Source organism: Leptonychotes weddellii, chromosome 3, assembly GCF_054177405.1.
Source record: "Leptonychotes weddellii isolate Sample4059 chromosome 3, ASM5417740v2, whole genome shotgun sequence".
Lineage (NCBI taxonomy): Eukaryota > Metazoa > Chordata > Mammalia > Carnivora > Phocidae > Leptonychotes > Leptonychotes weddellii.
This window is the reverse complement of record NC_138371.1, coordinates 176,341,370-176,353,947: the sequence shown is the minus strand read 5'-3', so window position 1 is coordinate 176,353,947 and position 12,578 is coordinate 176,341,370. Positions and strand designations below refer to the sequence as shown.

At 46.2% G+C, this 12,578-nt stretch overlaps 1 protein-coding gene across 4 annotated transcripts in view; it reads right to left on the bottom strand.

The window, feature by feature from the left end:
- The window catches only part of LOC115942773 (uncharacterized protein CFAP97D2), a 29,892-nt gene extending 25,821 nt beyond the window's left edge, over positions 1–4,071 (bottom strand). For 3 of the 4 annotated variants that reach the window (XM_081815260.1, XM_081815257.1, XM_081815259.1), the window contains exons 1-2: positions 3,666–4,071; positions 3,049–3,162 (exon numbers count right to left, since the gene is read on the bottom strand). In XM_081815260.1, coding sequence (XP_081671386.1) covers positions 3,049–3,162; positions 3,666–3,755 — 204 coding nt within the window. In that variant the 5' untranslated portion in view covers positions 3,756–4,071. The remainder of the gene's footprint in view (positions 1–3,048; positions 3,163–3,665) is intronic. The other variant, XM_081815258.1, reaches the window with a different exon arrangement.
- Between the last annotated feature and the right edge of the window lie 8,507 nt (positions 4,072–12,578).

The window sequence follows — 12,578 nt, the reverse complement described above, 5'->3', positions numbered from 1 at the left end:
AATAAAGAAGAGATACATTAATTGAAAAGATAAACACAACTGAAGTAGGTCCTCTCAATATGGCTGTGAAGGCAATTACACCTACACTTAGGTCCATTTTATTTTCAATATTTTGGAATGCTTCTTAAGTTTAATTTGTTTTATAATATGTGAAATATTTACCTGGCTCAGAGTCAAATCTGTCAAACAACTGCTTTTTCTAAGAGGCCTGGGCTCTATCCCTGTCATCTTTACCCTGTTCCCTGTTGACTAATTTTACCGTCACTCCTTTAACTTTTGAAAATAAAGGATACACAATACGTATGTGTCAATATATTGGTATGTATGTGTATATAGATATATTGTCATCCCCTCTTTTTTAGACAAATGTAGCATATTTACACATTTTTCTTCACGTTGCCTTTTCTATTTCACAACACACTCTAGACATAATTCTGTAGTGGCATATAGAGAGGCTTCTTGTTCCTTTTTGTACCTGCATAGTATGTCATTGTGTGAAAGCATCCTATCTTATTCACCCAGCTTGCTTTTGATGGACATTTGGGTTAGCTCCAATTTTGCTATTACAAATACTGCTGCAATTAGTATCTTTTGCAATTTCTTTTCAGATCTTTCCCAGTGTGCCTTTGGAATGGGTACTGTGGGTTAAAGGCTAAATGCATGTGCAGTTTCATTGGGGATTACTAGATCCCCCATGGGGCTGTGCCCACTGCATGCCCACTAGCACTGTGGACAGTGCCTCTTTCCCCAGAGCACTGCCAAAGATTTGGGGGATTTTTGCCAACCTGCTAGTTGAGAAATGGTATTACGGTGCAAGTTTAGTTTGCATTTTTTTGTTGTAAGTGAAGTGGACCAACTTTTTATAGGTTAAGAGCTATTTGCAATTCTTTTTCTGTGAACTTTTGTTCATGCCCCTTGCCCGTCTTTATGTGGAGTGGTTTGCATTTTTCTTTTTCTTTTTAGAAGTTCTTTATATATAAGGATATTAACCCTTTATGATATAAGTTGCAATTATTTTTCCCAATTTATATTTGTTTTTCCATTGATTCTTCTGGGTTCTTTAGATATTTCATCATTTCATTTACAAATAGAAAAAAAACCCCAATACCTATTTCATTGCATTTTCATGCATAATGGATTTGTCTTGTCTGCTTGCTAATACCTCCAACACAATTTAAAAGGGTATACAAGATAGTAGGCATCCTTGTCCTATTTCTAATTTTACAGGGAATACCTTTAGTGTTTCCCTATTAATTAAGTACTGTCTTAGGACTGAGACATTTATATTTTATTATGTTGGGGAAATATCAGTAGCAATGTCTATTTTATTAAGGTCATTTTAATTTTATTTTTAGCATCAGTGGGTATTTAGGCTCTGAGATAGACTGCCCTGTTAAGATGCCGGGCTGAGGACAAGGTGCTCTATTCTAGAGCTGCTTTGGGCACAGCACGCTCCTGAAAATCCTTTTTCTCCCTTCTGTATGTTCCCAAGGATTCTCAGCCAAGCAGTAAGAAACTAAGTAACTCTAAAGAGCTAACTCCCCTTTACTCTTAATATGGAAGAAGAATTTGTTTTAAGCCAAGTTTTAGTGCCAGCTAGTGAGACTGGAGTTGGTTCTTGCAGCTGCCTCCAGGCAGGGCAGTGTGGCCCCCACCCCCGGGGCCGTCCCTCCTCCTCTCCCTTCCTTCTGCTGCGGGCCCACATTGCCCCTCATTCACGGGGGCCTTCACCATCTGGACCACAGTCTTGTCTTCCCACAATGCATTCTACACCACCCGACCGGTGCTGCTAGCTCCCTGCACCCTCCTGTCTTAACCTCGCCCCTCCCCTCCCCTCCTCTCCCCTTCCCTCCTCTCCTCTCCTCTCTTCTCCTCTCCTCACCCATCCCCTCATTTCCCCTCCTCCCCTCATTTCCCCTCCTCTCCTCTGCCCTCCCCTCCCCCATCCCCTCCCCTCCCCTCATTTCCCCTCCTCTACTCTCCCCTCCCCTCCCCTCCTCTCCTCTCCTCCAAACCCCTGCCAAGACTGCTGGCATCGTCCGCACCTAGGATGGCCCCTCTGGCTCCAGTTGCCCCATCCCACACCCATAGTTCTCTTCTATTCAGCTTTCTTAGTTGACTGTATCTGAGACTTGCTCCCTGTCTTCACGTCATTCCCTCCCAGGTAAGACATATGGCCCTCCCTTTAACACCTGACACTGGGATCACGGGTTCCCCCGGCCCCCGTCTCAGCTGCTGGCCATGCCATATTGGGATGTTTCAGCACTCCCTTCTTAGACCCAGCAACCATGTGCTTCTGAGACGTCTCAGAGGGGTGTGCATCAGGGCAAAGTAATTTCATGCTCCACCACCACACCCGGGTCCCACGCCAAATGCCAGTCTTCTCTATTCATTAGCTCCCCACTTCATACAATGACTATTCCAAATCTTCCTTATCTCAGAGTTTCTTAGGCACAGAGCCTCGTTGTTCACTTCCATTGAGGGTGTTTATCAACCACCTACCTCTTCCCAGAGACAATTCTAGTCCCTGGGACACACACATGAACAACAAAACCCTCATGACGTTTACATTCTTATCTATTCTTCAAAGAGGCAATGCCAGTTGGTTTTGAACTTATTACCATAAGCGCTCTTTCAATTTTTCACTGCTATCAGCTCTTCGCTAAGCATGACTCACTAGGTGCTCTAGGTGCTGAGGATGTCCTAGCAGCTCGATGCGGCCACCACCTCCCCGCCATGGGGGAAACAAACCAGACAAGATAAATACGTTACATCAATCATGTGGTGACATGAGAGCAGAATGAGGAACTAGAGAGCGATGGGGGTGTGCTTCCTAAAAGACGGCACAGAGGAGATTGTAGGAAGTCTAGAGGTCTGAGGAAGTGAGGGTGAGCCCTGGGACAGCCGGGCTCCCAAGGCGGACAGCAGGTGCAGGGCCCAGGTATGGGGGGGCACCAGAGCAGCCTTGCAGTAAGTGTGACCTCCCTGAGGCCACCACATCACCACAACGCAGGCGTGCAGAATCCCGGGTGGAGTAGAAAGGCTCACCTGGATCTTGTATCCTGCAGAAGGCTGGGGTCCCCTCCCTGGGGAGATGCCTTCAGAGCAACACAGAGCAACACCTCCTTCCCAGAGTACTCCTTTCTTGGAGCATTTCTCAACCTCGAGGAACACAGACATGAAGAGACAGCACCGGCTGAGTGTCGTGCGGTTGGGGGGCGCACTTACATCTCAGGGGCTAAGACCACCACGGCAGACCATTTCAAAAGCACAAGGTGACCTTTTCAAATGATATCCACATTTGCATCAAATAATGGAAATAATAGCATATCTCCTAATGGACATCCCACCGGAATATGCTGTTTTGATAGGGGAGAGGGTCCCTCGGATTTCTGTGTCTTAAGATACTTTCAAGTCATTCAGGAAAAACTAGGTGCTTTAGAAATGTGCCGTAATTCAGAGTCCTAAAATGTGGCACCGGAAAACCACAGTCCATTTTTATTGTATGACAACGTATATGACCAACCTTTTAAGGAAATGAGATTTCAACCATTCCATCTCTGAAACTAAAATTAGCTTTTGGTTTCCAGGGAAAGCCCTGGCAGCCACGGGGGCTGCTCTGCCGCCCGCTCTGAGCCATCTGGGCCAACCCCCACCTTTCCTACCTTTCTCCTGTGATCCTGGTAGGCTTTCTCCCAGGTGCCCGGCAGGCACTTGCTGCCACAGGGAAGAGTTGGCCTGGGGGCTCTCTGCATTTCAGATTGCAAAACCAGCTGCTCCCTTCCAGGAATGGAGCCACCCGGGTGCGATCTGCAGAGGGTTGTGTTTGCTGGATCAGCTGACAGTTGTCATGGCGGCCAAGCCAGGGAGAAAAGAAAGGGCAAGAGGAGATCATAACGTAGGAGAATGGAAGATCCTTCTGCTCTAAAGGGTATTTTCTCAGCAGATCTCAAGTAGCTTACTGATGCCATTTGGAGGCCCACTGCTCACCTCCCCCATACTCGTGGAAAAGGGCAAAGAGTTTCTTCCCCAGATGACTTTCCCCTTCCCAGCCTTCCCTTCTTTTCTTGCTTTCTTCCTTCCCCAACCGTCCTTTCCCTCTTTCCTTTCTCATATTCTCCTCCCTCCCCCTTCCTGCCTCCTGTCCTTATCCCCTTTCTCTCCTGTCTTTGAATAACTTATAATACTTTGGGCAACTCCAAATATTTGCAGCTTAGGTGGCAGATCTTCATTTTTTTTTTCAATGGACTTGAGGATTAGGTACAGAAAGTTTTAGTCCTTTTAAGCCGTTCCTCTCTCTGTGGCAAGGGACAGTGGTGCTAGAATATCTGTTGAGCTGTTCATCTTTGTCAAAATCATAGGTATAACTTTAGAGATGACATGATTAGAGGAATAGCAATATTGTTTTCGTTTCAGATTGCTAGTCGCCATGACATTACCATACCGATCACAGAAACGTTGTAGTGCAGATTTAGTGATTAGGGGCTCGTCATTGAGCTGTGTGTCGGTAAACAGAACGCAACAGAAATCGGGGCATTTTATGAAGAATTGTGTTGTACATATGAGCATGATTCAGTGGCTATCAGTCTGAAAGAGAATTAGCTAGGCCTAAATTGAATCAGACTTTGGAAAAATAAGATGTGAATAAAATCAGAGTATGACTTTCTCCTGTCTGGCTTTAGGTGGCTGAGGTAGGCAGCACTTAGCTGGTTCCAATGCTCTTCCAAAGTTTGGCAGAACACTTTGCAGGCTGATAAAATTGTTGATGTACTAACAGTTAAAAAGTTGGGTTTTTCAAAACAAATTTATTTTAGTTCACAAGTAATAACTTTAGAAAATTATGCATATACAGTAGAAGATAGATGTAAGAATTCCTGCCTGAAAAATACAGCTAGTACTCTAAGACATGAGGCATCATGAAGATTTCTTAGCCTATAAAATCTACATGTCATATTCCTCTAAATATATAAAGAAAGAAAGAAAAAAAGAAAGAAAGAAAATAATAATAATAAATAAATAATTTTCTTTACCCAGTTACTATCATTGGTCAAGCCCAATATTCAATAGATGCTCTGGGAAACCCTGCCATTAATGAAATAATGGTATTGATGATAATGATTGAGTCCCCAACTGATGCTCCGAGATTTTTTTGTTCAGACTGTGGGGCTGGTTCTATATGATTCTTCTCTTTCTCTTTTCCTGAAGCCTGTCTGCCACACATACTGAGAAATTCCTGGCAATGCTCAACATCACTGCCAATCAACCGAGGAATGGAGGCATCGTTCTGTCCAGCCTGCTCATGCTTATGATAGACCATGGATGGAGGGCAAAGTAGAAGGTGGACAGAATAAATGATATTTAAAGGTTCTTTGTTTTTTTTTGTTTTTCGGGTTTTTTTTTTTAGCAATGTGGGTACTCATAGTAGTTATGATACACACATTGTTATTGATGCACCTTATAAATAAGTGATCTCAAGTTGGAATTTTACCGGTGCTCTTCCCATTCATTTATGTTCGCTCTTTTTTTTAAAAAAAGATTTTATTTAATTATTTGACAGAGAGAGCATAAGCAGGGGAGCGGCAGGCAGAGGGAGAGAGAGAGCAGACTCCCCACTGAGTAGGAAGCCGGATGCGGGAATCGATCCCAGGATCCTGGGATCATGAACTGAGCGGGAAGGCAGACGCTTCAACTGAACCCCCAGGTGCCCCCGTTTATGTTTACTCTTAACTGACTAACATTTGCTATCTAATTAACATTTGTTATCTAATCTGACTTGATGGTGGGGGTCCCACAGCAGAGGATCTGGAAAAACTAGACATACCCCACACTGAACCAGAAAGATCGCTGTCAGCTGCATGGTACACACACCAATCCAGTCTCAAACTAAGTTTGGTTCCTAAAATATTCTTCTTCTTCTTTTCTTTCTTCCTTCCTTTCTTTCTTTCTTTCTTTCTTTCTTTCTTTCTTTCTTTCAGAGGGAGAGAGCTTGCGCAGGTGAGCGGGGGTGGGGGTGGGGGAAGGGGGACAGGGACAGAGGGAAAGAGAGAATCCTGAAGCAGACTCCCCACTGAGCATGGAGCCGATCCCTGAGATCATAACCTGAGCCAAAATCAAGAATCGGACACTCAGCCACTCAACCAACCAACCAGGATCCCTGTTTCTTAACATATTCTTAACAAGATCAGACCAGAAAAATCAGTTAACCAGTAACTCCTTGCAATCTATCCTGAGGAAATAATCTGAAACATTGACAAGGATTTATACACAACAAAGAATTCCTCATAAAAGTAGAAAATTGGAAAGTCTGGAGTTTAATTAATAGTGTCAATGTCAGTTTCTACTAATGTTCTTTTTCTGTTCTGAGATCCAGTCCATGATATCACTTTCTATTTTGTGAATTTTTTTTTTTTAAAGATTTTATTTATTTGACAGAGAGAGACACAGCGAGAGAGGGAACACAAGCAGGGGGAGTGGGAGAGGGAGAAGCAGGCTTCCCGCGGAGCAGGGAGCCCGATGCGGGGCTCGATCCCAGGACCCTGGGATCATGACCTGAGCCGAAGGCAGATGCTTAACGACTGAGCCACCCAGGCGCCCCTATTTCGTGAATTTTTAAGTAGAGAATTTTTTTATGTTGACCTAGGTTTGAATGCTTAATATTACACAGTTTCTATTTATACTTTGCACAAAGTAAACAGCAAAGCCTATTTTGATTTGATTATTCAGATAATACTTGTATGCTCAGCTCCAGCCTTAATCAGTAATTGGATCAGTATTGACTTGAATATTGAGTTTATTAGAAATACCTTGTAATGGTGACTCCCTGAATATGTGAAGGCTGTTAGTACAATTGACTATTACATTGTATATATTTGTCAAGTAATATATGTTAATTAAATCCTTAATATTCATAATTCTTTGTATGTGTCTTGTGACTATAACCTGAAGTTCAAGCTTTGGTTATGTTCCTCTGCCCTCCCACCAGAGCAGTGAGATCAAAACAAAGCAACAGGCCTCATTCTTATTCTACAGTACAGAGTAGTTTTAAAACAATCTCAAATTACTTCAGATTAATTCAGCTTTTGGAGGGCAAATATTGATTCACAGAGAAATGAATTTGTCCAGAGCCCTCTGTTGAGTGTGGGTCACTGGAGAAACCTAACCAAAGAACCAGGATACCTACTTTCAGGAAGGGTGGCCTGGGCTATTTTCCTCCTGGTGAAAACAACAGAAAATCCTGGATATTGTCTTAGTAATAAACCTTCTCCCCAAAGCAGCTGCAAAGTTACTACACAGCAGGCAACAAAATGGGGGAAAGTTCCTGCAGCCCAAATTCACATTGCTTAGGCAGCCAAAACACCCTCAAATAGTGAAATTGGCTAGTAGTCCTGGCCTGACCCAAGGTGCCAAGAAAAAATGATGCCCCCCATGCTCCCAAAGTCCTCAAACTCTCCCAGTGTCTCCTGGGCACGAGCGTCTTGCAAAGTGAATAGCCCATGACTAGAACCAACAGAAACCTCAGAACAGATTCCCAGAAACAACAGACATTGAAGTCATGAGACACAGATCATAGGAAAGCTACACTTACTGTGTTTTAAGGGGGGGAAAAAGAGACAAAATTGGAAATATCTACAGGGTACAGAAACCACAAAAGTTCTCAGTACCGGAGGAATATTTACAAAATTTGCAAAATTGGACCATATGCTGAGCTGTTAAAAAGGTCTCCACAAGTTTCAAAGGGCAGCATTCACACAGATAATGTTGGCAGTAGGATGGAGCTAGGAATTAACAACAGAAGATAACTAGGAATCCCCTATATTTGGAAATTAAGCAGTGCAATGCTAAGGCAGGGGCAGGACAGGGATGTCCCTGTGACCTTCAGGAGGTGCTTTCAGGATGAACTGGACACATTTGTTGGGTGTTGTGATCACCATTTAGTAACGCTGGAACCAATTGTGACCTTACTTAGGCAATGTCAGTCCCGAGAAGATTCACTGAGGGTTATTAATCCTGCTCTGGGGATGCTCTCAGGGAGTCCGACCAGAGAGGAAATGACGAATGTTACTGCTGGTGGAGAGAGGCAGCCTCCGTGTCCACAGAGGCGGAGGCCACACACGTACTCACAAGACGGCAGGCTGTTAATGTGCGTGACTGGAAAGATGATAAACCCGAGAAAGCAGCAACAGGACAGCTCCTCTTACAATACATAACAGTCAGGAATGTTCACACAGCCTAGAGCACTTTTGGAAAAGCTGACTTGTTATAGGTGGGAATGAAATGATTTTTAACTTTTAAAATGGATTTTATCATATTTGTGTGGTTAATTTTTTTGAAAACAATTTTAATTTTCTATGTATTTGACAGAGAGCACACAAGCAGGGGGAGAGTCAGAGGCGGAAGCAGACTTCTCGCCGAGCAGGGAGCCCGATGTGGGGCTTGATCCCAGGACCCCAGGATCATGACCTGAGCCGAAGGCAGACGCTTCACCAACTGAGCCACCCAGGCGTCCCTCTGTGGTTAATTTTGTAAAAATTGATTTGATGGGCATATCAGGCCTTGATCACACCATTCTCAGCCCACCACCTCCTCCCTGGTGCCACTCTTAACCACTGAACTTAGAGAACTCACATAAGGGTAACTCCGTCCCCACCTCCTGAGCTGGCTTCTCCTGTGAGGTGAACAAGCCACTCCTTGGTGTGCTCCTGGGTTCTTACGTGGCTCCACCAGCCCCACGCTGTTGTCATGGTGTTTTGCTGTGCGGTGTCTGCAGTGAGGGGACACAGATCAAGAAAATACTAAACCTTGGGAACTGTTCAGGGCCACAAAGTGTTCCTGGCAAGAACATCTGGAAAGGATCTTACGGAGCCTTCTTTCGCCTTCCTCCCTTTTCCACACCAGGCTGAGTGGAGAGCTGATTTGAATTTTCAGTCTGCTTTTGCTCAGAAAGCCAGGCAAAGCTGACCCCTTGGGGCCGTCGTGCGAGTTCTCAGCTCCCGGTGTGGAGAAAGTGAGGGCACAGGGCCTGTGTGATGAGGCTGACGCAGAGCTTGGCGGGGGGTGGGGGGCGTGGGGGGCGTGGGGGGGCCTTGTACTGCACAGACTCTCGTGTTTCCAAGGGCACCCTGTCCGCCCAGGCTCTCCACCCCAATGTATTGTTTACCTAGCAGCTATTTTTTGTCACTTGCTAGGGGTCCTCAAGTCTGTCATCTGCAGGGGAGGGTCACTCCCTGGGGGTGAGGGTGCAGAGAAATGGGTGTTGGCCAGAAGAGAGGAGTCAGCAGGCAGCCCAACCCCTGGAAGAGAACCGCCTTCCACCGCCTGCCAGAAGGCTGCCGGGAGCGCCTGATGGCTCTGGTGTGGTTGCCACAGTCCCCACGTCCTTGAGTCTGGGATCTGCAGAGGCACAAACTAAACAGGGTGCATGAAGCTCCGAGCCCAGGAGAAACCCTCCAGATGCCCCGAGCACTTCCGGAGCCCTGGGGTGGAGCGAAAAGACCCCTAGGCTCTCTCCCTCATTCCTTGCTGCCATTTTATTTTATTTAAGAAGTATTTATTTATTTGAGAGAGAGAGTGTGGGGGGGGTTGCGGAAGAACAGAGGGAGAGAGAGAATCCTGAAACAGACCCCTGCTGAGCGAGGAGCTGAGCCCATTACCCTGAGATCCTGACCTGATTCCAAACCACCTACTGAGCCACCCAGGCACCCCTCCTGGCTGCCATTTTAATGCAGATGCAACAGTAAAATAATTAAACCATTTTCTCCAAAGAGTAACGAGGAAGCAGTTCATGTATTTTTGGTAACAGATCCTTCCTTTCAAGAGAAAGGAGAAAATGCTACTGAAAAACAGAGCTCACCCTCTCCTCCAATTTCAAAGGAAGATGGCTTGTGAGACTGGAGCCCTCACCCGCACAGCAAGGGACGCCTTGACCTTCTGCTGGGGCGTCGTCCATGTGGGGCGCTGCCCTCCGGCGTGTGTGTTCAGGTGACCAGAAGGAGGCTGGGAACAGGGGCTTCATCTCTCGGTGACGGTGGAACCTTCCCTCGGGCACAGCTCATCATGGAGAATGGTGACCTCCACCAGGTATTTTGGGTGGAAAGCAATCTGTTGGTGATAGGGTTTTGGAATATAGGTGAGGTTTAGGGGGTGAGGTCCGGAGCCAATGACCAAGAAGGAATTCTTGAGAAGTTTTTGGTGCAAATAGGTGGTTAAGCATGGGGACAGGACCCGTGGGCAGAAAGAGCTGGGGTTGTGAAGGGTGGCTGATTAGATACTTGGAAGTTGGGGGAGGTAAGGAAAAGGGAGGTTCCAAAAGGATTTTTTATGTTAAAGAAGACTCACAGGATACCGGAGGCCTTGCCATTGCCAATTTAAGGTTGTTTTTCCCTCTAGCAAGGCATTACCATGAAGATAGTTGGGAGTTTCCTGGAGAAACATTACACTCACCGCTTCAAGGATCTGTCAATGGGCTGCAGGGTATAAGGGCATTTAATTGTATCTACATTTCCTTCTGGAAGCTAGGTTATTGATAGAAATTCTTTGTTCTTGTAGATTGGTAAAACTTTTGTAAACTGAGGGAGACTCAAGTCTTGCAGGATTGTGATCTCTATAAGTTAACTATTTTTTTTTCCTTTAGGGCAGCTGGGAATGCCTGAGGAATGTCAGGTATATCCCATGGGTGTGGGGGGGGGGGGCGGTGTCAGCTTCTGCCTGTCCTCAGCTGGCCTTCTGCTCCCTCATCATTGGGAGTTATGCTTCCTTGGGTGGGACAAGTGTGAGATTCTTCCAGGAAGCTCCCAACTATCTTCATGGTAATGCCTTGCTAGAGGGAGAAACAACCTTAAATTGGTAATGGCAAGGCCTCCGGTATCCTGTGAGTCTTCCTTAACATATTAAAATCCTTTTGAAACCTTCCTTTTCCTTACCTCCCCCAAACCTATAGTATATAATCAGTCACCCCTCACAACCCCAGCTCTTTCTGCCCACGGGTCCTGTCCCCTTGCTTTAATGAAGCCACCATTTTGCACCAGAGACGTCTCAAGAATTCTTTCTTGGTGGTCGGCTCCGGACTCCACCCCACCAAACCTCACCTATATTCCAAAACTCCATCACTCTCCACCCCTTCCCACATTTTAATAAGATTGCTTATTGCCTAACTGGAAGAATTTCAAGCAAAGCAACTAGAAAAATGGGCTAATTCAGGGTTTGTTAACCTCAGCACTGTTGACATTTTGGGCAAAACGAACCGTTTTCTGTCCTGTCATTGTCACCCCTCCCTCTCAGAGTGACAACCAAAAATGTCCCCAGCTGGGAGCCCCTGATGGTCTATCACTGAAACTTCAGGTGTGATAAAAAACTAGGTTACTTTGGGGGAGGTTTTTTCTTTACTATTTTTTTTTTTTAAAGATTTTATTTATTTGACAGAGAGACACACAGCGAGAGAGGGAACACAAGCAGGGGGAGTGGGAGAGGGAGAAGCAGGCTCCTGGCCGAGCAGGGAGCCCGATGTGGGGCTCGATCCCAGGACCCTGGGACCATGACCTGAGCCGAAGGCAGACGCTTAACGACTGAGCCACCCAAGCGCCCCGGGGGAGGTTTTTTTCTTAGAAGGTTAGCCTCATGGAATCAGAGCAGCTGATTCCCTTTTGTGTAAAGCAAGGGAAGGTGCTCTAAGTTTGTTCCAGGCCGGCAGGGAGGGCAGGTGGGCCTGTAGCCATGAGAAAGGCAGCTAGAGTGAAAAGCAGGTCTCCTCTTCGGAAAAGTCTGGGCATTTGAAGGGGGCACAGGGATGCGCTGGCTGAGGGAAGATGGAGGCATGTGGTTTGAGTGTACCTCCTCCGCATACCTGCCCCGTCCTCAGTCAAGTTACTAAGCTCTCAAAACCAAGCTGCAGATGGGTTTCCTCGTGGGCAGTTGTAGTGTGTGCCAAACTGAGGAGGCATTTATGGACACAGCACAGAAACGGGAGGCCTAGGAGCTGGGAAGATTGGGAACTCACAGAAGTCAGGGAGAGGGTAACAAGCCATACAAACTGTACTTTTTGGAAGTTTGGGTCAAGTTCACCAAAACTGACAAGAAAGACAAATCAAGGACCCAAGTAACAAATTATTTTCTTATGGGCACTCAGCACCCTTCCTATTAGTAGGGTTGTGCGGGAACAAAGTGTGTGCTGAGGAGTGCACCCTGGTGGAAACTAAGAGCTCTGGTCCCCCTGGTCTGGCAAGTGGCGGGAGTCTGAAACGTGGCGAATCCCAGTCGCCATCTTGATGCCGTCACTCACCTCTGCACTTTGGTGCCCTGGTCAGTGAGACACAGGGATGCAGCACTGGAGGCTTGCTTTGAGAAGCAAATAGGACCAGAGGAGAAGACTTTGAGACAAAGATGCCCCCGAGTCTTGGGATTGGAGAATGGAGGAGCTGGGTGCTGTCTGCCCTGACCCTCCTCAATTCACAGATTTTTTTTTTTTTTAAGATTTTATTTATTTATTTGAGACAGAGAGAATGAGAGACAGAGAGCACGAGCGGGAAGAGGGTCAGAGGGAGAAGCAGACTCCCTGCCGAGCAGGGAGCCCGATGCGGGACTCG